This window comes from Canis lupus, chromosome 4 (assembly GCF_003254725.2).
Source record: "Canis lupus dingo isolate Sandy chromosome 4, ASM325472v2, whole genome shotgun sequence".
NCBI classification, from domain to species: domain Eukaryota; kingdom Metazoa; phylum Chordata; class Mammalia; order Carnivora; family Canidae; genus Canis; species Canis lupus.
This window is the reverse complement of record NC_064246.1, coordinates 59,458,106-59,485,649: the sequence shown is the minus strand read 5'-3', so window position 1 is coordinate 59,485,649 and position 27,544 is coordinate 59,458,106. Positions and strand designations below refer to the sequence as shown.

The following is a 27,544-nucleotide window of genomic DNA, read 5'->3' as shown; positions in this document are numbered from 1 at the left end:
GCATTGTTGGGGTTATAATGGTCATCAGGATCTGAGAGGGGTTATACTGTGGTGTTGATTCTGACTTGCTTTTTTCCTTACAGACCACTACATACACCCGCCGGGGCCATGGGACGTGCACCAGCCCGGGTTGCTCCTTTACATATGTTACCAGGCACAAACCACCTAAGTGCCCTACCTGTGGTAACTTCCTAGGAGGGAAGTGGATCCCAAAGGTAAGGTCCATTGGCCATTGCTGCTTTCGAAGCCCCACAAAGTAGGCTCCCTGTTCCCCTTTAGAACAGAGGACTTAAATATTTGTTTTTATTTTTTGACTATACAAGTTAGTTTTATTGTAGACTGTTTAAAAACGAGAATAAAATATTACCTATAATGTTATACCATCCAGAGAAAAGCAATTATTGTCATTTTGGTGTATTTTCTTCCAGTCTTTCTTTCTTTGAATTTACAAGTTCTGTAGCTTGCCCTTTTTTTTTTAACTTAACGTAATTAAATACTCTTCAAGACCATTATCTTTAATTGCTCTATAACTTCTGTGAATGACTACACCATTTTGATTTACTCATTTCCTGTTAGGGTTAAATTTTTAATAATCTACCCTCTACACTGTTTAGTTTTATTTAGATACATAATTCACATCTGTTCACTTTTTAGCTGAGTCCTTTCAGTATCCTATAGTTCCTATTAAAAGCAAAGGTCCTTAACCTGATATTTAGGTCTTTCATTATTAACTTTCCAAATGTATACCTCTGTCTCTGTTTCTAAGTAAATGATGCTTGATAAATAAATGAGTACCAGAGCTACGCCCTGTAAAATTCAGTTCAACATGTTGTTACTTATTTTATGCTTTGCACTGATTATATAAATCATACATACTTGCCACATTTTTTGTTTAAGACTAAATTATTAGGGTCAAAAGAACTAGAGTAGTCAAGGTTGGATTATAAAGCAGATGATCTTGAAAGATCAGTAGAATTTAGGTAGGTAGAAAAAAAGAGGGCATTGTTTTTGTGAAAATAACTTAGACTAGGTTTGTGTTTGTTAGGTGTCTAACTCAGCATGGTCCAGACTTAGCTGTGTGGAGAAAACTTATATAGTGGCACATCTATTAAGTTCCTCAGAGGCAGTTTCCATAGAACATCTCTGTAAAATACTAGGGTGGTGACTTTTTTTCCCCTCTGGCTGTGTGTTGGGAGTTTAAAGCATCACTAATTCCAGGAGACAGAATAGGTTCATAATTAAGAATACACCCCTGGGGAAGCCTGGCTGGCTCAGTTGGGAGAGTATGAGACTTTTGATCTTGGGGTCATGAGTTCGAGCCCCATGTGTGGAGATTACATACATACAGACATAAACAAACATGAAAGAAAAAAAGAAAATGTATTTGGTGTCTGCACCAGGTTCCTGGCACTGAGTTCCTAAAACCCTAGAAATTTCAAGTGATAAAAAGAGAGGGGAGCATCTTTGGGGGGAGGGGGGGGAAGCTTTTGGAGTCAGCTTTCCTCAGTTTAAACTTCAGCCTCCCAAGGATGTTAGCTGTGAAACCTTGGACAAGTCACTTTATGTCTATTTATTTGGTTTATCTTTCATTTGTAAATGGAAATTAATAGTTGTGCCTGCTTCATGAGGATTGACAGAAGGATCAAATGAGATTATCTCTCTAAAGTGGATGGCATATTCCTAGTATAGAAATCCTTCAGTAGAGGGGTCACTGCTGTGACTATTGGCACCAATGTAATTGTCTCTATTATTGCTTTTCACACTATCTCTTCAAGGGCAGGAAGGACCTAGTGGCAGTGTGTTTGAGGAGATTTTGTTGAGTTTCTTGTGCTCACCATCTCTGTTGTGCTGCTGTACAACACTTGGTTTCCTCCTACCCTAATTATTTTCCCCAACCTCATCTGCAGTAGAGAGATTGACTAGGATAGTCGGGATTCTCCTTGGCCCTTCTTCACAGGTGCTCAGCAGGTCTGTCAGATGACCTTATTTCTTGTGCTTTTGTATGGAAGGGTTCTAACTGATCCTGTGGCTGTGTCTCCTTCAGGTTCTGTTTTTACTTTGACTTTTTTGTTTATGTCTTTTTTTCCCCCTTTGACTGAAATAACTTTTGAGCCATGGTTCTGAGATCAAACTCATGATGTGAAACCAGTTTTTTTCTTAGCTACTTGTCCCTCATCTTGACGTGTTAAGCCAGATTTTTTTCTCCAAAGGTTTTTTAAAAATTACTGGTAGGAGGGCAGCCCGGGTGGCTCAGCAGTTTAGCGCCGCCTTCAGTCCAGGGCCTGATCCTGGAGACCTGGGATCGAGTCCCACATCGGGCTCCCTACATGGAGTCTGCTTCTCCCTCTCCCTGTGTCTCTGCCTCTCCCTCTCTCTCTCTCTCTCTCTCTCTCTCTCTATCTCTGTGTGTCTCATGAATAAACAAAATCTTAAAAAAGAAAATTACTGGTAGGAGCACCTGGGTGGCCCGCAATGGGCTCCCTGCTCAGTGGGGAACCTGCTTCTCTCTCCCTTTTCCCCTCCTCCTCTGCTCCTGTTCTTGTCTCTCCCTTCCTCTCTCTCAGATAAATAAAATCTTGACAAAAAACAAAAAAGAATTACCCTGTAAAGAGTAGATGCCCTACTTACTAAATCTCATAGGATCAGAATAGGTGAGTGTAAGAAGAAAAAGTGTAACATTTAGCATTAGTGCACTTAGAATTTTAGAGATAGGGACGCCTGGGTGGCTCAGCAGTTGAACATCTACCTTCGGCCCAGGGCATGATCCTGGAGTCCCGGGATCGAGTCCCACATCAGGCTCCCTGCATGGAGCCTGCTTCTCCCTCTGCCTGTGTCTCTGCCTCTCCTTCTGTGTCTCTCATAAATAAATAAAATCTTAAAAAAAAAAAAAAAAAAAAAAAAAGAATTTTAGAGATAAAAGTAACTTTGGTTATCAGATAGTTCAAGTCCAGATCTCTAGCTGAGGAAAAATAGATTCAAGAGAAGTGACTTGTTAAGGTCACATAGCTAATTATGTCAGTGCTTTTCCACTAAATCACACTTCTCAGGCATTGCTGTGCTGTTTAGCTGCAGAATCTTAAGATTTCTTGTCTGATTTTTGAAGCAGCAAGTATAAATAGTTTCTAAAAGCTCCAAATGTGTTCATGCCCGTCAGGAAATGACTCACCTTTTCTTGCATTGTTCCAGAGTTCATACTGGCTAAAATTAACCCAAGAAACGTTCGGCACAGTTCCCAATGAATTGGATGGAACAAAAGATGGCATATAAAGTTCTTTAGCTCAAGGCCTTACTCCTTTAGCTCTCTAATAATGGTAATTGAGGTCTCTGTAAGCGGGCAACTGGTAGCATTTACCTTCCATCTTGAAAGAAAGTGACATCTAAAAAGGGTAGGTTGAGTTAAGGAAATGTTAGCTCACTAGCTAATTTTTTTGCTGTGATTTCTTAAATTATTCAGTCTCCCTGCAAAGGATTTTTATCTAAAATAGCCTCCTTAGTGGGCCGTGCTTTGCTCAGAGATTTCTTTACAGGGATTTAGTTTAACTTGTCTCCTGTTTTTCTGATGACTTTTCCCTTCTCCAGTGGTCAGTAGGCTCTGTGCGGTTTACTGGGAATTTTTCTCTGTATTACTTATTCTCATGGATTATTATTGTGTGTTAGAATCTGAGAATGCTTTCCTGGAGGTTGGTTTTTTTTTTAAGATTTTATTTATTTATTCATGAGAGACCCAGAAATAGAGAGGCAGAGACACAGGCAGAGGGAGAAGCAGGCTCCATGCAGGGACCCCGATGTGGGACTCGATCCCAGGACTCCAGGATCATGTCCTGAGCTGAAGGCAGATGCTCAACCGCTGAGCTACTCAGGCGTCCCTTTACTGGAGATTTCTTAAAGGTCATCCTTATTTGTTCTTAACTAGAAGCACTGTCCTGCCCAGGTGGCTTTGGAAATATAAGGGGTTTTGGTAGTCAGTGACTGGGTGAGAATAGGGACATTTAATTTCAGTAGCCACAGATCTTAATCTAATGCAGTGTCAGGGGAATCCTGCACCACAAGTTGGGCCACCCAAAAGGCTATTGCACTGTTGTTGATGAACTCTGAGAGCCTGTCTCCTATTTCATGGTGGCAGAATGGGGGGTTCTAATGACGTTTGTCTTGTGTGACATAAGTAGTTAGAGGTGAAGCACCACCTAGGTAGAACTCAGCTTTTATGTTTTATACCTCCTTGTTTATAGTGCCTTTTGCTATTCACATGGAATTTAAAAACCTTTCTGAGACGTATTCTTGAGACAACTACAGACTTTTAAAAAATTTTCTATATATATGTATTTAAATATATGTGTATGTGTACAGGTATATGTATAAATAATAGTATATTTCCACAGCAGAGCTGATGGAATGAAAGCTACCATACCAAGGAATTTTTTAAAATAGGTTGTTCTGAAATAGCAGCTGGTATTTTTAGTGAGTTTGAATATTTTCTAGCAAGTAATTAATATGTATGGATTAATTTGACCAAGGGAGAAGTTTGTGGTATGTGTGTAAGTTAGCCTTAAGACTCACCTGAAAAGAATCTGGAACGAAAAATAGAAGTTTTCCCAAAAGAATTGGAGGCTTTGAGTCTCCCTATGTGAGAGTTGACTACATTGGGATTAACTGAATCTCATAAAGGGACCACCAAGATGACAATTTAGGATTTCTAGACCCAGTATGGCAACATGTCAGCTTCTTTCTAGATGTGGAGAAGCAGGCTTTGAACAAAGATCAGGCTCAAAATATCAGCATTTATTTGCTGGAAACTTAAAGAGAAATTTTTTAAAAATATTTTCTTTCTTTATTCATGAGAGACAGAGAGAGAAGCAGAGACACAGGCAGAGGGAGAAGCAGGCTCCATGCAGGGAGCCTGATGTGGGACTTGATCCCGGGACTCCAGGATCATGTCCTGCGCGGAAGGCAGGTGCTAAACCACTGAGCCACCCAGGGATTCCCACTTAAAGAGAAATTTGATGAGAAATTTGTTAGGGGAAGAACAGCTTTATCCTATCCTGCGTGTTGAATACTGTAGTAGAAGGGACCTGTAGTCAGGAGACTTAGATTCAGGCCAGTTTTGTACTTGGCCCTTACATTAGCCTGTTGCTCTCTCTTGGTCTTCATCTCTTAATCTGTTGTCCATACATAGCTGTGAGGATCGAATGAGAGAATATTTGTGATGTGTTGTTCACTGTAAAATGGTGTGTGCATACAAGCAGTCTTATTTTTTCTAGGAAAAGCCATCCAAAGTCAAAGTGGAATTGGCTCCTGGTATCTCCTCCAAAGGTTCGGTGGTTAAAAGAAATCATCAGCCTGTCAACACTGAGCAAAATTCCCCAAAGGAAAATGCCTCCAAACTGACTCTGGAGAACTCAGAAGCTGTAAGCCAGCTCCTAAGTGTAGCTCCTCCAAGAGAAGTGGGTGAGGAGAATGAGTGGGAGGAAGTGATCATCTCAGATGCCCATGTTTTGGTCAAGGAAGCTCCTCGGAATCGTGGTACAACAGCCATGAAGACGTCGGTGGTCAAGAGTGGTGTGCAGCCTGAGGTCTCTCTGGGGACAACCGAGAACGATAGTCCTGGACCAGACTTACCACCACCAGCTGAGAGGACTAGCACTTCCAGTCCTCTCCCTGCTCCTAAGAAGCCTACAGGGTAAACTAATATGTTCATATATTATAGGACTGTATTTAGAATGGCAGGTTGGGAAATGAGCCATGTTTTGTCCTATGTCCTTACAGCATTCTTGAGAGACAGGAGACCCCAAATAATGGTTCTTATTTTAGAGATAAAGAAACCAAGGCCTAGAACCATGGGATGATTTGCCTTTCCTCTTACACTCTGCTGTCTGTGCATTGCTATTACATTCCTGTACATCTCTTTTTGTCATTTTCCCTAAAACAATTATTAGAGTCCATTTGGTACACGCTGAGGGTGGTGTTACAAACTAGCATCGTGGTTACTAGATTTGGAAAGAAAAGCTTTATTAAGTCATCTTACAGAATGACTCTTGTCCTGGTGGTCAGAGAATTCAATTGTAGTTGTGATCAGTCTCTTGATTTTTTTTTTTTTTTTTAAGATTTTATTTATTTACTCATGAGAGACCCAGAGAGAGAGGCAGAGACACAGGCAGAGGGAGAAGCAGGTTCCATGCAGGGAGCCCAATGTGAGACTCGATCCTAGGACTCCAGGATCACGCCCTGGGCTGAAGACAGGTGCTAAACCGCTGAGCCACCCAAGATCCCCTTGATTTCTGTTTGACCTTGGACATTGTCCCTTCATATCCATTCTCTCCTCTGAAAAATCTTGAGTTGGGTATTGAACAAATCTAATCTTAAATGGCTGACCTTACAGACTTACAATCTTACAGAAAAGATTATGTGTAAAGCTTGCACAGCCCAGTACCTTGCAGATAGGAGGAGGCCCATAAATGTGGACTATTTTTCCTCCTACTTCCCTCCTTAAAGGCCTGACTGGATTTTTCATGTGGCCCTTTCTCAGCGTCCGTTGTGGTCTTATGACTAATGGCCCTTATTTGTTTATATCAGTGGTTCTCAACAGGGAACACTTGTGCCCCCAGGAGACATTGAGGCAATGTTTAGGGACCTTTTGAGATTGTGACAACTGTGGGGGAGGAGGTGCTGCAGGTATCTAGTTGACAGAGGCCAGATGTGCTTCTAAACATCCTAAAGTGCACAGGACAGGCCTTTGGGAACAGAATTATCTAGGCCAAAATGTCAGTAGTGCCAAGACTTAGAAATTCTGGTGTATATTATTTGATTTAAAATGTTTTGTTGAATAGGAAATAAATTCACATGGTTCAAACTCAAAGGATATAAACTGAAACAAATCTGTATTCTAGCCTGTCCTTCACTCATCCATTTCCATTTTTCTGACACAGTCAATATTCTACCTTCCTGGGCAGTCCGGGTAATTGCTCAGCAATTTAGCACCACCTTCAGCCCAGGGCGTGATCCTGGAGACCCGGGATCGAGTCTCACTTTGGGCTCCCTGCAGGGAGCCTGCTTCTCCTTCTGCTTGTGTCTCTGCCTCTCTCTCTCTCTGTTTCTCTCATGAATAAATAAACAAAATCTTAAAAAAAATATTCCACCTTTCTGCTTTCTAGACATAATTTTACACACATACATGTATACGTATGTGGAGATGTGTATTTGTAGGTATAACTTTTTCCTACCTTTTTTACACAAATGGTAGCATAACTTACATACTTCTACGTCTTTCCTGTTTTTATTTAATGTATACTTTGGGATGGTTCTGAATCTTTAGAGAATGAAGCCATGCAGTTCAGACCTTTTGTTTTGGGTAACTGAGTCACTTGGCAAATGTGTATTGAGGCCTTCTGTCATGTAGACTCTGCTACAAAGAAAGCTGCAAAGAAAACATGGATTTTGTTCTGCGGGGTCTTTTAGCTGCCCTCTTGTGGGAGACTGATATACTTGAAATACTAATTTGAGGCAGGTCAGGTCGTATAGCTATGATAACTATTGGTATTCTACATTGTGGGCACTATTTTGTGCTTTTTTAATCTTCATAATGATCCCGTGAAATGTATGGCTAAAGCCCGACGGTTTACTATACTATTCCTCTACTAAAATGCTATTTGGATATTGTACTTTCGTTTTCTTTCCCTTGGTTTGAAATTTTTAGATTTGCCTTCTTGTTTTTTTCAGAGTTGAGCTGCTCACTCCCGGGGCCAGAGCCCCAGAGCTTAAAGGCAAAGCTCGGGGCAAGCCCTCATTACTGGCTGCAGCAAGACCCATGAGAGCAATTCTCCCAGCCCCATCTAACGTGGGCCGAGGCAGCAGCATGGGACTGCCCAGGGCCAGGCAGCCCTTCCCCTTGAGTGGTAAGGGCTAGGACAAACCTGGGAGTGGGGGACTGTCCAATGGGAAAGGGACAGGAATGTGAATTGTTGAGGATGGAGACTCAGTGCACTTAAGTCACCAGTTTGGTTCCTGATTGTCTCAGATAAAACCCCCTCTGTGAGGACTTGTGGCCTGAAGCCAAGCACGCTGAAGCAGCTGGGCCAGCCGCTCCAACAGCCATCTAACACCAGTGAGGTGAAGGTAAGATCTACTACTGTCCAGAGGTGGGCCTTTTTGCGGGTCTACTGCTCTGAGAACAGGGCTTCTATTTAGTGTATCAAAGCTATAAGCAAAAAGCCTGTTCTTATATTGGTAGACCTCTGAAATGAAGCTGAGCATGAGTGAGTCACTCATTTTTAGTTAATTTTTTTTTCTTGTTATAAAATGAATGCATGTTTTTAAACTTTGGCTTTCGAAATAATTTTGAGGGGTGCTTGGATGGCTCAGTCAGTTAAACATCCCACTCTTGATTTTGGCTCAGGTCATGATCTCAGGGTCCTGGGATAGCCCTTTGGTGGGCTTCCTGCTCAGTAGGGTGCCTGGTTCTCCGTCTCTGCCCCTCCCCCCCACTTTTTTCTCTCTCTTTCATTCTCTCAAATAAATAAAACCTTAAAAAATAATAATTTTGAAACTTAGGAAACGAGTTAGTAGCATAAAGATTGTACAAAGAGCAGCCATGTACTTTTTACCTGTAGTCATTTTCTCTTATCGTCCATTTTGTCGTTTGTTATCACTTTGTCATTTGTGCTCCAATGTACTTCTAAAATACATGTAATTTAAGGGGAGGTTACATGGCCTATTGCTTCTTAATATTTCAGTGTGTATTTCATAAGAATCAGGATATTCTGTTGCTGAAACATTGATACAATACTTCAGTCTGTCATTTGCATTCCCATTTCATCAGTTTTACCCAGTTATGTTTTTTATAGCATTTTCCCACTTTAGTACAGGATTCAGTCTAGGACTAGATATTGCATTTAGTTATATTGTTCCTTTAGCCTCTTTTGAAACAAATGAATGCATGGCTATTGTAGAAAATACAGAAAATTTAGGTTAAGGCAGAAAGAAAATAAATCCCATGAAATCCTGCTGCCCAGAACTACTGTTGGCATTCTGTGCCCATTCTGAGCATCCTGAGTCCTTTCCTATATTTGTGTTTTTTAAAGATTTTATTTAAGAGAGAGAGTCAGAGCATGAACAGGGCGGGGAGAGGGAGAAGCGGGCTCCTTGCTCAGCGGGATGAGGGACTCAATCCCAGGACCCTGGAATCGTGACCCAAACCAAAGACAGACACTTAACCAACTGAGCCACTCAGGCACCCCTTGTGTGTGTATTTTGTATTGTATGTTTTATTTATTTGTGTTTTAATAGAAATTTTTAAAACCAAAAAACAGCTCTTACTCTGCATTCTAGTTTATAGCCAGTATAATTCATTCAACTTTAATGATAGAGTTTTTAGAGGTTTCCCAGGTGCCAAAAATTCAGTGTTCTAGCACACTTACTCTTAGATTTTTATTTCTTAGTTCTTTTTCCATTTGTGACTAGAATAATTATCAAAATTCCCTAAATCAGCATTTTTTACTAGACCTCTTTTTTTTTTTTAGATCATGACCCTCAGTAGTATATTTCACATCACAGCCCAGTAAACTTATCCATATTCCTACATATGTAAGAAGTATAAGGAAGTTATGCCTTGATTATAGCCAGTCATTTTGGTATTTTCCATTTTTGTAGAATGCTGGCTTTAACTCATTAAATTAATTTCATGACCCCTCAAGTGGATTGTGACCTGTAGTTCAAAAACCCTGTTAGACCAAATTGGAATAGGAAAATCAGGCTGGCCTTTTCCCTTGCTGTGTGCTCTACCAGGCAATGTAGAGCAGATTTCCCTTGTTCCAGATTTGCCCCAAGAAGAACATCAAGTGGCTTTTACTTTGAAGTCTGATCTATTTGTTACCCAGAGGTGGTGTCAGCACTGGGACTGTATGGGATTTCTAGGTGTAGAGGCTGGTGATCTAGTCAGCTTTCCACTGCTTTGTAGATTTCCAGCCCTGAGATTCCCTTTACTTCTGTAAACTCTCAGTCTTCTCTGTAAATAGTTTCCTTTTGACTGACAACATTGGGTTGTTAAAAGCCATAGTCCTTTTGCTAGTCCTTTTTTTTTTTTTTAAAGATTTTTTATTTATTTATTTATTTTATTTTTATTTATAAATAAAAATAAACTCGATCCCAGGTCCTCAGGATCACACCCTGGGCTGAAGGTGGTGCTAAACCACTGCGCCACCAGGGCTGCCCTCCTTTGCTAGTCTTAAGCCAGTTAAGTTACGTGAGATTTTATATTTAGTAAACAATCTTTCCGATGTTTTTTTGTGCCAACATTATTCAACCACATATTTACATGTATAACTATTATGAGCTTTTCTCACTTGGTAGTGGTTATAAATCTGACTCACAATATTTCTAATATACTGTGTTAGACGCTGCACAGAAGAGTGTGGCAACCCTGGACTTGGAAGTGATACTCAACCTGTGGTGGGCTGGTGATGCTGACTAGCACCTTAGAGGGTTCTCATGGTGCATAGCTCCACTCATCCCTGGGAAACTATTTCCTCAAGCTGTTTCAGGACACAGCACCTCAGCAGTTTGAGGTTTTATATAAAAACACTAAATCACTTGTTCTGATCCACAGCTACCAAATGGCCCAGCCAGTAGGACGTCTCAGGTGAAAGTTGTAGAGGTCAAGCCTGATATGTTTCCTCCATACAAGTACAGTTGCACTGTAACACTGGTAAGTGCAGCCACAGGTGATGGTGAGTTGACATGGAGGTGGTTTTGGTTTTCGGGCAGAGGGTGAGTAGAAGTGTGAGGGAGGTGGGGAGTGGTAGTTGGGAGTGAGAGTAGGGTCAGGGACAGATCATTGGTTCTGAAGATTCTATTACTAAAAAATGATAGTTGCTGGGTAAATCAGCTATATTTTTCCCAGATGAGATCTACAGAGTGTAGGCCAACTGAGCCATGGAAGGTTCTTGGAGAGTAATTGGAGATGAGAATCCAGTCCAGCTTTAGCATTCAGCAATCTTTGGAACTTTCAGCCTCAAAAGTGTTTTCCACAGATAAGCTTGAGAAAGTTATATTTTTCCTCCTTAAAACAGTGTCACATTCGGTACTGATGTATCAAAGGATTTGAGAAGTACTTTGGTAAAGCAACTTTGTTTCACTTGGCATTTCTTACCAAGGTTTTCCCTCCCTACCCACCTTTTATTTTTGTGTGACTCTGGGGCATTCTTCAGCAAGGTAAGCCACATGGAGCAGTGGGTTAAACACTCGAAGGACTTAGTCCTAAAGTGGTTCTGGCTCTGTTGGTTGCCAGCATGCCATGTGACCTTGGCCAAGGCTCTTTGCTTCTCTGGTCCTCAGTTTTCACCATCTGTAAAATGCTGCATTGTTTTAGATATCATATTGGGGGGGGGGTGGTTTTGTTTTGTTTGCTCTTAATATCCTCTAATTTTGTTGGTCCTTTAGGTATCAGGTAGGCGGTTCTCTGAGTTGAGTAAGATACACAGGTTTTGAGAGAGCAGCTGGATTTTTGAAAATTCTTATCTGATGAAGGCAGACAGATGGAGAACCATTCATTCATTCAAAAAATATTTCCTGAGCACCTACTCTGGCCAGGCCCTGTGCTGATGCTTCCACAGTAGCAAGACAGCACAGAATGGTGGATTAGTGCATAGTCTGCGCTGATCCTTAAGAATATCTCCTTTAGGGATGCCTGGGTGGCTCAGCCGTTGAGCACCTGCCCCTGGCTTAGGGCGTGATCCGCGTCTCAGGATCGAGTCCCACATCAGGCTCCCTGCCTGGAGCCTGCTTCTCCATCTGCCTACATCTCTGTCTTTCCCTCTCTGTCTTTCATTAATCAATAAATAAAATCTTTAAAAAAAAAAAAAAAAGAATATCTCCTTTACCCTGGATGTCTGCTCAGGTTTCTTTTTCCCAGAGACCTAATTACTACCTTCTCCATGCCATCTGTACTTTTACTTCCCTGTCCCTTGGCTACAGGAGGCTACTAGGGTTACCATCCGGGGCAACTTTCAGGACCTTTCTTTTTGGTTGATTAGATAGCTGTTTGTCATAGAAGCCTAGATCCCTGAGATTTGAGCTTAGGTTGTACAAAGGTCACGATTGTCTTCAGGCAGGGTGCACACTCTTTAGTTCACCACAGTGACCAGCCTGCTGTTAGAACAGGCGTACTTCACTCTGCCAATGGCCTTGAATACCTGACTCTTAAGAGTCCACTCATCACTTGTTTCTTTCACAAATGGAGGAGAAGGACTTGCCAAAATTACGCAGGCTGCATTAAGTCGAAAGGGGGTAACTTTCAACTTAATACAGGAAAAGGATCTTGCTTCAAGGCCCTTTGGAAGTTAGTCCACATCGGCTTTTGCAGTTGTCACTCTCTTTGATTGACTGATAGCTGGTCATCCTGGTTTTGATTCTGCTCAGGTGTCACTTTTGTAAAATTGAATATTGTTTTTTGTTGTTGTTGTTGTTTTTTTTTTTTTTTTTAGGATTTGGGCCTGGCTACTTCAAGAGGCCGGGGAAAATGCAAGAATCCCTCTTGTAACTATGTCTACACCAACAGACATAAGCCGAGGATTTGTCCCAGCTGCGGTTTTAACCTTGCCAAAGACCGGACTGAAAAAACCACCAAGGCTCTCGTGAGTTCTTTCCCTGGACACACTCCCTAGCCCTGTGTTGAGCTCTTAGTGCACCTGTTTTAGTAGAAGTAAGATGATTTCTTAGTACGTGATGATAGTTAGAACACCAGAATTAGAACCAGTTAAGTTCTGAGCCTAGCCACCTTCTCTCCAGATTTGCTTATCTTTATTGTTAAGTTTGGTTTAGGTTGCCTAGGTACCCTAATCTCTGAGAACTTTCTAGCCCAGTGGACCAAGAGTTCATTCTCCAAAGAGAATGGAATACAGGCTGTAAGGAGGGTTCTGAAGAAGAGAGGGATAGAAGGGTTACATTCTTTAGCTCAGAGACTATTTTGGGAATTGGAGAAGGCTGACCCAAAGACTTTGTAGATTAGATCACTGCTTCTCAGGTTCCTTGCAGAGCTTGTGGCTTAACACAGAGCTTTACTTCTAGCAGTCTTGGCAAATCTCTCTGAAGTTGGACCAAGCTGTTTGTGGATAGTAAAACACATTCCACTTGGCTCCTTAGGGCTGGTGTTTTATTTATCAGAACCAGGAAAAATGGGTGTTTTCAGAGGTCCTGTGACTTTCATGAACTGAACAGAAAAATGTAGCACCTGAGACAGCAGATAGAATGAGTAGGATGGGGGTGAGAAGACAGTCTTCCCCATCTGCCTTGGAGCAACACAGGATGGCATCCAGACCAGGTCAGGTTCCAAGGTGGAGCCTGGCCACTCCACATCTAAGCTGGACTTTGCACGGTGGGCAGGATTTGGATGGAAGGGGAGGGCATGCCATACTCCGGGTTAAGCAAGGTTAAAAGTAAAGAGCTAGAGAGGGTGGTCCAGTCACCTAAAAGAGAAGGATATTTAGGGAGGAGTATGGAAAATAAGGCTCAGAAGGCATGTTGGGGTCATATTGTGGAAGATCCTTAGTGCTAGACCAGGCAATTTGGTTTTTAGGCAATAGGGTCACATTGAATGTCCTTGAGCCAGAGTGAGGCCCAGATGTTATGTCAGGAGAGAGACTTCTGGGGGTTTGGGAGTGGACAGGACTACTGAGGTGGTGAGGAACTATTTCAAGCTGTTTTCAATACATGTGGAGGGGTGGGGCAGGGGGAACTCCTGACTGATGAATCTCATCCCCCTGGTCCTGGCTTTGTTTCCATGCTCAAGGTGGTGGTCTGAGGTTGTCCTTGTGAGAAAGTGAAGTGGAGGTAAAGTATGTGGGCACTGATGGCCTAGTAGAAGAAACACAGGGACCAGGAATTGAGAGACCTGGCCCTGAGCTGGATGCCTTCCCTCTTCAGAGTTTTAGTTTCTCCATTGACAAAAAAGGCAGGCAAGGTAGATTCCGTCTGGATATTTTATTCTCAGGGCCATCAGACCCAGAGAAGACTCAGAATTGAGCCTTAAGGAGTCTGTAGACCCTGAGGCGCCTGGGTGGCACAGTTGGGCATCAGACTCTTGGTTTCAGTGCAGGTCTTGATCTCATGGTCGTGGAATTGGGCTCTGCGCTGAGCACGGAATCTGCTTGAGATTCTCTGTCCCTCTCCCACTTGTGCTCATGCAAGCACACCCTCTTTCTCAAATAGGTAAATCTTTAAAAAAAAAAAAAGTGTAAATCCCTGAAATAGCATGTAAAATAGATCCATAGCTTCCATTAGATTTCTCTTGCTCCATTGGCTGTCCCTTGCTGGCAATGAGCTTCCTGGATCTTCCATGCTCTAATGTGGTACTCTTCACTTAAGGTTGACCACATTGTGTCTTGACTTCCTCTTAGCTCCTTGTGACATCATAATCTCTTTTACGGCAGGTATATCTATTTTCCCAGACCTTCTTCTTCTTCTTCTTTTTTTTTTTTAATTCATGAGAGACACAGAGAGGCAGAGACATGGGCAAAGGGAGAAGCAGGCTACCTGCAGGGTAGCCGATGCGGGACTCAATCCCAGGACCCCAGGATCACACCCTGAGCCACCCAGGCATCCCTTCATTGTACCTTCTGACCCTGGAATGTGCATACTCAATGTGTGGATCAGTGATTATAGAATGGAATTGAGTTCTGTATAAGTAGAGGCTCTGAACATTCCTTTCTCCTATTTGATTGTAGCTGTTGATGTGGTATGCAGAATGGAAATGAATGATGGTCCCTAGATCTGGGGTAATGAGATGACCTACCTTTCCAGGTCAGATGGGAATGGTCAGGACTTCTGGCCATTTGATTTCAAATCCTACTTTATGAGATTTGTATCTATATTCTTGTCTTCGGCTAATAGCTGCCTACCCGCAGGACATTTATTTTCTGACATTCTGTCTCTTTTCAGCTTACTAAATTTTAGAGAAATAAAATGTAAGTCCTGTTTTTCATAAACTAAAACACTGGTCAGAGACCCCGGATCCTTTGTCATGCTCTTTGGAGTCCCCTGGTGGCCATACATTTTCCTGTGCATGGCCCATGCTGTAATTGGAGGCTGTAATTAAGACTTTGGACAGGAATGATATTCATCCCTTTCCATCTTGGATCTGTGACTCCGAGCAAAGGGATACAGTATTCCTGCCAACTCTTCTTCCAGTCCATGGTTCACATAGTCATGACTGGGAACACACTATCTTCCGGGGCAACTCCTCGTGTCAACTCTCTGCAGCCATTCATTCTTTCTTTCAGCAAGCATACATTGAATGCCTACTATAGGTCAGGCATTTGGAGATACAGAGATAAATAGGAGGTGGTCCCTTCTCTTGAGTTTACAGTCTAGTGTGGGAATAAAGATAGGTAGCCAAACTTATAATGAGGTAAGAGTTCTTGTAGGTGTGCAGAGTTAATAGAAAGTTCCTTCTTGTTATTAAGCAATTAATTTCTGCAAAGCAACATGTAATATGTCCAGCAGGTATGAATTAGCATTTTTGTGTGCTCTTATGCTGGTATCGAGAATGTGTAAACAAGCACGGAAAAGATGCTTATACTCACCAAAGATGAGGGAATAGTCTCACCAACTGTGAGTCAGTGAATTCTGCAGTAAAAGAATGGATGCTGGGAGTATCCGGGAGGGAGTGATTCCTACTGCATTTGTACAAGGGATTAGGGAGGAACCTCCATTAAAAAGGACCTATTTTTATGAGCATTTCAGAACCTTGTTCCTGAAAGCCTCTGACTAGTGTTTAAAATAGTTCCCTTGTACCTGCAAGATAAAGGTGTTAGAGAAATACTTGAAGCAATGCAGCTACTTATTTACATATTGAAACTGTTGTTCGTAGAGCTTTCCTTGTTTCCCCGGTACTATCCCAAGTACTATACTTGCAATATTTTATTTACTCTGTACAACTATAGGAGATAACTAGTATTTCATCCTTCATTTCATAGGTAAGGAAATTGAGGCTCAGAAAGATTTAAGTATATTGCTTTGGGTCACACAGGTGTAGCTCTTAGGTGGCATGTCCAGAAGTGAGACCTGGGTGTGTTCTTTTCCAAACCCTATCCCTGGTGAATGGAAGCTGACTCTTAGAACTGTTACTAAGCAGTGTGTGTCATCCTCTTGTTTCACTGAGAGAGAACCAGCGCCAGAGAGAGAAAGCACCTGCTTTGAGTCACAAAGCAAATTACTAACTGAGCTGGTTTGAAGCCTTGGTTTCCTCCCCTCCACCATGGCCAGGCCCGTCCCTCTGTTACCTGTAGCCTCTCTGATTGAGTCTCGGTGCTGGCTGATCGTTCAGTCTGCTCTTTTCCCAGGAGGTCAGCTCCCCCCTCCCAGATGTGCTGAGTGCCACAGAGCCGCTGAGCCTGGCCCAAAGGGAGATCCAGCGCCAGTCCACGCTGCAGCTGCTGCGCAAAGTCCTGCAGATTCCTGAGAACGAGTCAGAGCTGGCCGAGGTCTTCGCCCTGATTCACGAACTCAACAGCTCTCGACTCATTCTGTCCAACGTGAGTGAGGAGACAGTCACCATCGAGCAAACGTCTTGGTCGAATTATTATGAGTCTCCGTCCACGCAGTGCCTACTCTGTAGCAGCCCATTATTCAAAGGGGGACAAAAGTAAGCACCCCTTTCAGAATTACCCTGTCTGTAGTGCCCGGTCTTCCTCGGCCCATATTGTACCTTATTTCAGACAGCTGTAAAACTATAGCCTTTGAAGGTGTTATTCTCTGCTTCTCTTAAGTTTCCTTTGCTTTTGAATTGCTAAAGTAAAATAATAGTAATTATCTATTATTTCTATTGGAAAATGCCTGAAAGTTACTGTCACCAAGTTAGGATTTTATTTACATCTGGACTATCCAGCACAAAGCTTGGATTTGGGAGTTCAAGGGGATTGGTTAAATTGGGTAATAAATCCAGAGTTACGTTAACTTTAGGGGTGATTTCACAGACCTTGTTCCAACAGAGTGGGAATACCCGCCTAGAAAACCCTGGAACACAAGCCCCACTCAGCACCTTCATTTGCCTACCTCATTAGAGTCTTGAGAATTTTGCCATTGATCCCTGAGCCCAGGAACTGCATCATGTTGATTTCCCTTCTGTTCTTCTGTTGGTGATGTTTTGGTACTAGCTCCCTGGCTGGGCCGCAGGAGTGCTGGCTGCTGACAGCTAGCCGGCTGCAGGTGGTGACTGCCCAGGTGAAGGTGTGTCTGAATCCTCATTGTCTGGCCCTGCACAGTTTCATGGACATCTATACAGGTGGGTGTCAGCCTTTCTTCCTCAAAGGTCCCAAAGCAGGCTTGGGAACAGCCTCTGTGGGTCACACCTCTGCTCCTTTGAGCACTGGACCTTCTCTCAGATGGGGCTTCTGAGGGAGAGGGAATTTTTCCTCCTGGGTATCTCAGCCCCAGTAGATGATATTTATTTCTCAAGTGTTAGGACTCTTAATCTGGGATCTTTAAACAAAGTTCATTCCTAAATAACATCTCCATTGTGGAAAAAATGGGACATGCTGACAATCTAAAAAAGAAACTAAAATCACTAGTAATTGTGCTGCTATGAGATAAACACTTAACATTATGCTCTTTAATCTTTCAGATGTGTTATTTTCATCTATAGAGAATATAAGGAAGTATGAGATTAATGGGTTTATAGTTTTTGTTTCAACAAAAGTGGGATTGTGCTATTCATCATTTTGGAATATTCTTTTTAAGTTTAGCGGTGACATGCATAGGCATCTTCCTATGCCAGCAAGTAGAGAAATCCATGACCATTTTTAAGGGCTGTGTGGGACTCCATTTTAGAATTCTCACTCATGGTGTGTAGGCCTTAATTATTTCCTTTGGATAAGTGCTCCAAATGGAATTGCTATGTGTTCACCCATTCCCCCTATACATTCATCAGTGTCAAACATCTATGGAACATTCACCATGTACCAACACTGTCAGAATTTGGATCTTGAATTTTACATGTAGAATTGAGCGCTGAAGATGAAAGAATATTTTTCTATTTGTCTTCAGAACCTTATGGTGCCTTATTTTGAATTCATGCTCTTAATTAATGTCTTGTGTTGCTCTATTTAGTTTGTACTATTTTATGCTCTTGCCAGCAGTTAATGAGAGCACCATTTCCCTTCAGTCTGTCTAGTGCAGTAGTACACAGGATTATGTTTTTTAAATTTTAGCTTTACTTTTAAATTTACATACAGTGAAGTTTACTTCGTCGTTTGACAGTTGCGTGAGTTCTGACAAATGCACCTAGATGTGTAACTGCCAACGCCATAAGTAGATAGAAGAGTTGTATTGCCCAGAACCCTCCTGTACTGTGCTTTTGATAATCATACCTACCCCTCCCCCTGAGCCCTCCCCCTGAGCCTCTAGCAACCAGTTGATAATGTTCTTCATTCCTATAGCTCCATCTTTTCTGAATGGCATTTATCATAATATGTAGCATTTTTTAAAAATGATTTTTAAAAATGACAAAATTTTTAAGTATAGTTAATATACAACGTAAGTAGCATTTTAAGTGAATCTGGCTTCTTTGATTAAACATCATGCCTTTGAAAGTCATCCATGTTGGGGCCACTTGAGTGGCTTACTCAGTTGAGTGTCTCTTAGTTTCAGCCCAAGTCATGATCTCAGGGTCCTGGAATCGAGCCCCCACATCAGGTTCCACATTCAGAATAGAGTCTTCTGGAATTCTCTGCTACTCTACATGTTCATGCACACTCTCAAAAAGAGAGCCATCTATATTATATTGTTTAAATGTATCAATAGTTCCTTCTTCATTGTTGAGTAGTTTTCCACAGTGTGGAATACCACAATTTGTTTATCTGTTCACTTGTTGAAAGACATCTATGTTGTTACCAGATTTTGACACTTAACCAATATAGCTGCTATAAACATTCACATACCAGCTTTTGTGAACACAAATTTTCATTTCTCTTGGGTGAATACCAAGGAGTCAAATTGCTGAGCTATATGCTAAGTGTAGGTTTAATTTTTTTAAAGGAATTGCCGAACTATTTACCTAAATGTTTGTACCATTTTGCATTACCCCAACAGTTAGTGAGAGTTCTGGTTTGCTCCATTTGTGAGCACTTGGTATTGTCCATTTTTTGGTTCTTGTTTTTAAGCCACTCTGATAGTTGTGTGAAGTGGAATCTCACTATGGTTCTGATTTGTATTTCCTCAATGACTAATGAAATTGAGCATCATTTCATGGTTTTATTAGCCATCCATGTGTCTCCTTTGGTGAAGTATCTATTCCATCTTTGGCCTGTTGAATTGGATTGTTTTCTTACTATCAAATTTTGAAAATTCTTTTTTTTTTTTTTTGGAGAATTCTTTATATATCCTGGATCCATAAGTCTTTTGTCAGATAAGTGATTTACAAATGTTGTCTTATGGTCTCTGGCTTGACTTCTCATTCTCTTAATGGAATTTTCCACAGGACAGTTCTTAGTCATAACAAAGACCACTTCATCAAGTGTTTCTTTTAGGGATTATGCTTTTAATGATCTAAGGTCTCTCTGTGTAGGTAAAGATTATCATAAATATTTTTTTCTATGTTTTCTTCTGGTGGTTTTATTATTTTGTAGTTTGTGTTTAGGTCTGTAATTCATTTTGAGTTAATTGTTAGTGGGAGACCCAGATTGAGTTCTTTATTTTCTTCTTTTGCATGTGGACATACAGTTGTACCACCGTTTGTTGAAAGGTAGTCTTTTCTGCATTGAGTGAGTTTCATGTTTTTTAAAAAATGAGTTTCTTATGGAATGTAGTTGGGTCATTTTTTTCCACTTTTTTTTATTGTGTTATGATTTATATAGTGTTAAACTCATTTTAAGTGTACAATTCAGTGACTCGTAAATTAACAGAGTTGGTCAGCCATCTCTGGATTGCTTTGGCTCCTTTGTTGAAAAACAGTTGATCATATATGTGTGGGTCTATTTCTATGGTCTGTTCTGTTCTTTTGGTTCATGTTGTCTATTCTTTTGCCAATACCACACTGGTCTTTATCACTACGGCCATGTAGTAGATCTTAGAATCAGTGTGGGACCTCCAGCCTTCTTACTGAATTGTTGTTTCCTGAATTATTTTGGCTATTTTAGTTCCTTTGCATTTCTGTATAAATCTTAAAATCGGCTTCTCAGTATCTGCAGAATCCTGTTAGAATTTTAATTGGGATTACGTTGAATCCGTTGATCAATTTGTGAAAACTTGACATGCTTAAAAATATTGAGTCTTCTAATCCCTAAAAACTTATCCCTTTCCATTTTATTAGAGTTTCTTTTATTTCTTCCATTAGTGTTTTGTAGTTTTCAGCATGTAGATCCTCTACATGTTTTGTTTTATTTAAGTTACTGTGTTCAATGCTAAATGATGTGGTTCAGTTTCTAACTGTTCAGTATCAGTGTAGAAACACAGTGGGTTTTGTCTATTGAATTTTTATCTGGTGATCATGCTAAACTCACTTAGCAGCTTTAGGAACTTTTTGTAGATCAATATTTTTTGAAATTTGCCATATTGATGGGTAAAACCTGGGGTATCATATCTTAATTTGTTGCATTTCTTTGATTACAAGGAGGATTATATGGGGTTTTTTTGTTTTTTGTTTTTTTTAATTTCTTTGAATTTTGTAAATATTTCCATTCATTGGAATATTTTGTTGACTGAGTTCTTTCCCATTTTATCAATCATCTTTTAACTTGTTTGTGGGTTTTTTTTTTTTTTTTTTTTGGACACAAAGTGTTTTTGTCTTTTGGGGATTTTATTTGCTTTTTGTTTTTGTTTTAATTTTTATGTAATCAGATTTGATCTTCTTTATGGTTTCAGCATTTGGTATCATTCCCAGAAAGGCTTTCCCCACTCCTCCATACTCTTCTTTCATGGTTGCACATTCCAGAACCTGATTTTGTGCAAATTTGTGCATTGTACTTTGTGCAAAAAAAATTTGTATTTATAAAATCATCCTCTTTTATTTGTCTTAAATTGACTGCATATAAATCCCTCTGAGTCTTTTATCTTGGGATTTGTTTGGTTAGGGGTGATTTTGTAGCTTTTTTATATCTCCTACACATCTCTGGGCTTGGAGTGTGCTCCTGGCCTTTACCCACAGTGCAGTCATTAAGAAATAGAGGAAGAGTGGGCCCTGGTGGTCGTGAGGGCTAAGGTGGCCCATAGAGAGGATTTTTGTTCTTGTTTTTTAAATTTCTCTACAGATTTCATGGCTGGCTTTTTTCATTTAACAGTGTATTATGGACAACTCCATGTCAGAGCAATTAGGTCTATGTTATTTTTATTATTTTATTTAAAGATTTTATTTGTTCATGAAAGACACAGAGTTGGGCAGAAACATAGGCAGAGGGAGAAGTAGGCTTCCTACAGGAAGCGCGATGTGGGACTGGATCCCAGCACTTTGGGATTATGCCCTGAGCCAAAGGCAGATGCTCAACCATTGAGCCACCCAGGCGTCCCTATTCTTTTTTAACGAGGCATAATTTTCTGTTTTAGGAATGTATCATAATTAATGTAACTGTTCCCCTATTACTGGGTATTTAGTTTATTTCTAATTTTTTGCCATTGTGGATGTTTTACAGTGAGTTTCTCTGTTGCCTCTTTTTAACTTTGCAGGTCTCTTTAATGTGGGGAACAAGCTACTAGTGAGCTTGGACTTGCTTTTTGCAATCCGGAACCAGATCAAGCTGGGAGAGGACCCCAGGGTGTCCATCAGTGCTGTTCTGAAGTCGGTGCAGGAACAGACAGGTACAGGTTGGCTTCCTCCCTTTCCCGTACTAGTCCTGAGTTCCCTGGGAACTTTTAGTGATGGGCTTTGGTTGAATCACCTTAGAGAAGAGTCTAATAGTTTGAAAAGGAGACATTCTTGGCTTCCCTGGTACACTCCTCCTTTTGAATTTTACAAATACCCAAAGTGTGAGTCTTTCCATCCATCCAGAGACCCTGAGCACAAAAGTAAGCTGACTCTATGATCAAAGGATCATAAGTAGAGTTGGCCTTGCTGCATGTTATATTGAGACCTGAAGGTGGAGACCACCCTCCTTAATATTAGAAATTGTTTTTCTACTTGCTTTCCTTCTTTTGATACTTTTCCCTCCTAACCCTGTAGACTTCAGTTCCCTTGCACCTTGCCTGCTATGAGCTCAGATGGAGTAGGGCAAAGGTTCTAGGGTCAGACAGCCATGTGTTTGAGTCTTGGCTCTGCCACTTAGTGGCAGTATGATTTTTGAGCCAATTATTCTCTGTGCCTCAATTTCTCCGATTATAAATTGAGAATGAGAATAGCTTGTTTTGTAAAGGTGTGAGGTAAGTGAAATAACGTATCTGAAGCTGTCAGCACAGTCTGGTGCCTGATAGGTGTTAGTGCAAGACAATTATATAACTGACTGGAATTGCCCTTAGGGGTTGCCACCCAAGCCCTTGAAGGCCAGGGTGTTTGACCCTTGGGGTGGTTGGTGCTCTTGAGTGTCCTTAGAGGAGCACTCTTGAAGAGTCGCTATTCTTGCTGGCCTGGCCCCTCGCTCATCCCCAGTGACCTAGGGGTCTTTTTTGTGACCTTCTCAGAGCTCTTGCTCTCCTTGCAGAAAAGACTCTGACTTCAGACGAGCTGAGCCAGCTGCAGGAGCTGCTATGCAATGGCTACTGGGCTTTCGAGTGCCTCACTGTCCGAGACTATAATGACATGATCTGTGGCATCTGTGGTGTTGCCCCCAAAGTGGAAATGGCCCAGAGGAATGAAGAAAACGTGTTGGCACTGAAGAGTGTGGAAGTAAGTGCCTCCTGGCCACCTTTAGAACTGTCTTCACACTCACTCGGCAGCCACCTTCCTACATGCTGTCCCAGGAGCAGATGGCTCTAGTCCTGCCTGGGGGAGGCGAATGGCTTTTTCATCTAAGGAAGGCTGGATGGAAATAGAGGCATTTGTTACTTTCCAACGAATTATTAAACATGAACCAGGTGCATTTTTTAGATGCTTGTACATGCCAGTAAGAAACCCTTAAAGTTTCTGTGTTCATGGGGCTCAAATTCTGATTTGGGGAGACAGGAAACAAACATTATTAATAATTGTATATATTATATTAATGTCTATTGTATAAACAGTATGTAGTAATTAAAAGTAGCATAGTAATAGTAAAGGAGGTAAGGAGAAGAGAATAGTGTGGTAAAGAGGGGGATTCCTGTTTTCTAGAGGGTAATCAAGGAGGCCCTCTCTGATACGGTGGCATTTGAGGAGAAATTTGAAGTCCAAGTAGCTTTCAGGGGAGGAATATTCTAGGCAGAGAAAGAAGTGAAACAGTCTGAGTTGGGCTTGCTGTGCATGGTTGAGGAACAGCAAGGAGGCCATGTGGCTGGAGCACGTGACTGGCAGAGAAAACAGTAGGACGTGTGAGGTTCAAGAGACTGCGGGAAGCCAGACTCTCCATGGGGGCATGTGGGCCACTGTGAGGACTTAGACCGAGTGAGATGGAGAACTGTGGATAGATTTTGATCTGTGACTTGGTTCTTAACTAAAAAATGCTCACATAAAGATAATACCAGATTTATATGGTTTCATACATTAATTCTAACAGTTACCCGAGAAATATGATTCTAATCATAGATGACAAAAGCAGATATATTTCCCCACCTCATTGTATAAGGCTAGATAACCTTGAAAATAAAGCCAGACTTTTAATATAAGAAAACAAATTGGAGCTGCTTGTATTCATGAATATAGATGCCACAGTGCTGAATAGGATAATAGCCGATCATATCTAACAGTGAAGGAAGTAACCCATCATGACAGGCTTATCCAAGGAAAGCAGCATTGTTTCAACATGAGAAAATATACAAATATAATTTGCTTTTGTACAGTTTATTTTTATTTTTTAAAGATTTTATTTATTCATGAGAGACACAGAGAGAGAGAGAGAGAGAGAGAGGCAAAGACACAGGCAGAGGGAGAAGCAGGCTCCATGCAGGGAACCTGACTCGATCCGGGGTCTCCAGGAGTATACCCTGGGCTGAAGGCGGTGCTAAACCACTGAGCCACCTGGGCTGCCCTGCTCTTGTACAGTTTAAAAGAAAAAAACCCATATGATTATTTCAGTAGATGTAAAAAAGGCTTTCGTTCTCATTCAACACCATCTATGATAAAACTTACTAAACTGAGGGATCCCTGGGTGGCGCAGCGGTTTGGCGCCTGCCTTTGGCCCAGGGCGCGATCCTGGAGACCCGGGATCGGGTCCCACGTCGGGCTCCCGGTGCATGGAGCCTGCTTCTCCCTCTGCCTGTGTCTCTGCCTCTCTCTCTCTCTCTCTGTGACTATCATGAATAAATAAAATCTTTTAAAAAAAAAAAAACTTACTAAACTGAGAATAATAGAAATCTTTCTTGACCTGGTACATGGTGTTTTTTAAAAAATTGCATAGATTGCTGAACTTTCTCCCATGATCATGCTCAGGAGGTCTGGTCTGCCTGCATAGGGATGGAGTACCTGTGAGTGTGCTAGTAGTAGCAGGTGTGAGGGATGGGGGTGAGTTTTCCATCCCAGAAGGAGCACTGCAACATGAAGTGTCTGTTTAGGCACTGGACCTGCAGCTCACCTGTTCACCACCAGGGGTGCTGTGAGCCCTCTAGAGAAAAGCTTGGATGCGTTTTGGCATAGCCAGCTGAGGCTCTTAGAGATTTAATGTATATTCCTCCTTTTCTTCCCAATTAAAAAAAAAAGTCTATATCTTGTTCACATATCCCATTTGAAGGATGCTGGTGCATAACAAGACATATGAAAGTAAGTATAATGCTTTCTGGAGTCTTCTAAGTGTTCTTCATAGATAAAATGAACTATAAAAAATTTTGCTTTTTTATGTTATCTCACCAAGAGTCTATTTTCAAACTCTTTTGGATGTGCTTGTCAAATGGCAATCTAATGGCAGTGTTAATAGTGACACAGCTAGGATTCATTGAGCATATTACTACATATGCCAGTTCTTTTTTTTTTATATATAATTTATTTTTTATTGGTGTTCAATTTACCAACATACAGAATAACACCCAGTGCTCATCCCGTCAAGTGCCCCCCTCAGTGCCCATCACCCATTCACCCCCACCCTACATGTGCCAGTTCTTATGCTGTGCTCAGGGCTTGACTCACTTCTCACCTCAGCCCTGTGAATTTTTGTAGATGAAAGGACCAAAGCCCAGGGGTTTTATTCAAGCTTACTCAGCCAGGAGGGGTGGAGCTGGGACTTGACCTTTGTCTGACTCCAGAGTCTGAGCTCCTGAGCATTGCCATCATGCTCACTAGCATTTCCTGGGACTCTGAACCCAAGTTTTATTTTATTTTATTTTATTTTTTTTTTAAACTTTTTTAATTTATGATAGTCACACAGAGAGAGAGAGGCAGAGACGCAGGCAGAGGGAGAAGCAGGCTCCATGCACCGGGAGCCCGACGTGGGACTCGATCCCGGGTCTCCAGGATCGCGCCCTGGGCCAAAGGCAGGCGCTAAACCGCTGCGCCACCCAGGGATCCCCCAAGTTTTATTTTAAAAACACATCTAGCTATAGAGACCACAGATGCCCACCTCCCTGCAAAAACTCCTCTCCTAGTCCTAACTGGCATCTGCCTCTGCCTTTCTGATCAAGGCTCTTTCCCACAGAATCGAGTAGAATTCCCTTCACTTTCAGTATGCATGTCTCTTCTCTACGGTACTGGCTATATCTCTCTAGAGATCAGGGTCTACTCTATTTCTCCCTTTTGTATGTTGCAAGTGATGTGGTGCCTGTGTGGAAAAGCAGGTAAAGGGTATTCTGAAGTCAGTGAGGTGAAACAAGTTTCTGAACTAAACTCAAATTGGCAGTTGTCCACGAGGAGACTGTCTGGTGGCCTCTCCCCTCAGGGACTGCATAGAGAAGGACCCCCTAGACTGATGATAGTCACACATCAGTTTGTGCACACAGCAGTACGCTCAGTTGGCATTCCTTGCCCCCTTGTTTTATGGAGAGGATGGCTCAGTGACTGCGAAGTGTGGTGGGAGACTTGTGTAGTTACAGTGTGCACTAGCCCTGTAGGTGGTGGGGAACAGGGGGCTTGGCCTTTGGAACTAGACCTTCAGTCACATTCTCTTTCAACCCCTTGCTGTGGTAGTCTCACCTCAGACAGCCCCCAGACTTGTGCAGTAGTTAATCAGACAGACAGTGTCCAACATGTAACAGGTATTTGGTGGTAGCTCCCCTTTCCTTGCAGGTCAGGGAAAGGACTTGAACAAAGGCAGATGCAGAAGGGCCTGAGAGCTGTTCAAGTATTGGGGAGAGCTATGGTATGGGGGAGATGAATGTGGCCAAAAGGCAGTTAGGTACTAAGATATCAGATTTGGGGGCGCCCAGCAGTGCATGGCTGGCTGACACCTTCCACCTTTGTTGTCTTGAGTGGATCAAGATGGTGGACTCTTGTGTTACTGATACTCTGTGGCTCCTATAGTTTGATCTTTTTATCCTGACCTTTTAGTTCACCTGGCCCGAGTTCTTGGGCCCCAGTGAGGTAAACGTGGAGGACTTTTGGGCCACGATGGAGACAGAGGTGATTGAGCAGGTGGCCTTCCCTGCCAGCATCCCTATCACCAAGTTTGATGCCTCTGTTATTGCCCCCTTCTTCCCACCACTCATGAGAGGCGCTGTGGTCGTCAACACCGAGAAGGACAAAAACCTGGATGTGCAGCCGGTACCTGGTAAGATCACCTGGTGGCTCACTCGGGTCAGGGAAGGGCCCAGTCCAGAGGCTGGAACATTTCCATGGCCAGATAGCATCAGTGGCAGAAGGGGGTGGAGGAAGGCCCACTTAGAGGGCTCTTAATAGAAAGATCATGACAAGGGGTCATGAAATTCCCTAGAGGTTAAAGTCAGGTGTAGAATTTTGAAGAGCCGCAGCCACCTTTCACAAAACAGTACTTTTCCTTACAAAGTGGAATGTATTTTCTGTTCTATTTCATTTTTAAAATTCTGGATATGACCCACTGAGGTGATTTTATAAGTATTGAGTATGTTGTGATCCACTAGTTCTCAAACAGTACTTCCTAACTTTAGATGCTGAGGTCCCACCTCATACTTGATGTTTTAGGGCCTAAAATTCATTTTCCTTTTTAACATCTCCACATAGTTCACTGTTGGTTAGGCGGTACAGTTTTGAAATGAGACCCACTGCTCATCGTGTTGCTGCCCTTGTGGTAATCCTCTGAGATCTTGGTTCTGAAAAACCTTAAAAGATGAAAAGCCATACCGATTTTCGAGTTCTTTGCAAGGGCACTCTGCTGGATCTCTATCCTAGACGTTCAAGGTCAAAAAGCCAGTTCTGAGAGACTTGAAATATCTGCAGAAGTTAGAAGACCCACCTGGAGTCCACCTCCCTCAGCACCGAGGGCAGTGCTCAGGGCAGAGCCTGCTTCTACTGCTTGCCGGATTTAGGCCTCGTTCCCTGGTTCTCATCCTCACACTTGAGGGACTCCCTGTAACCCCTGTTGCCTGGTGGCAGTGTCCTCCCTTC

The 27,544-nt window shown here is 42.0% G+C and overlaps 1 protein-coding gene across 3 annotated transcripts in view; it reads left to right on the top strand.

Annotated features, from left to right (window-relative positions):
* The window catches only part of HMGXB3 (HMG-box containing 3), a 47,087-nt gene that overhangs the window by 14,169 nt on the left and 5,374 nt on the right, over positions 1 to 27,544 (top strand). For 2 of the 3 annotated variants that reach the window (XM_025434402.3, XM_025434401.3), the window contains exons 6-16: positions 84 to 215; positions 5,259 to 5,677; positions 7,714 to 7,889; positions 8,012 to 8,109; positions 10,598 to 10,696; positions 12,474 to 12,623; positions 16,329 to 16,630; positions 17,142 to 17,269; positions 21,643 to 21,774; positions 22,611 to 22,795; positions 26,513 to 26,732. In XM_025434402.3, coding sequence (XP_025290187.1) covers positions 84 to 215; positions 5,259 to 5,677; positions 7,714 to 7,889; positions 8,012 to 8,109; positions 10,598 to 10,696; positions 12,474 to 12,623; positions 16,329 to 16,630; positions 17,142 to 17,269; positions 21,643 to 21,774; positions 22,611 to 22,795; positions 26,513 to 26,732 — 2,041 coding nt within the window. The remainder of the gene's footprint in view (positions 1 to 83; positions 216 to 5,258; positions 5,678 to 7,713; positions 7,890 to 8,011; positions 8,110 to 10,597; positions 10,697 to 12,473; positions 12,624 to 16,328; positions 16,631 to 17,141; positions 17,270 to 21,642; positions 21,775 to 22,610; positions 22,796 to 26,512; positions 26,733 to 27,544) is intronic. The other variant, XM_025434400.3, reaches the window with a different exon arrangement.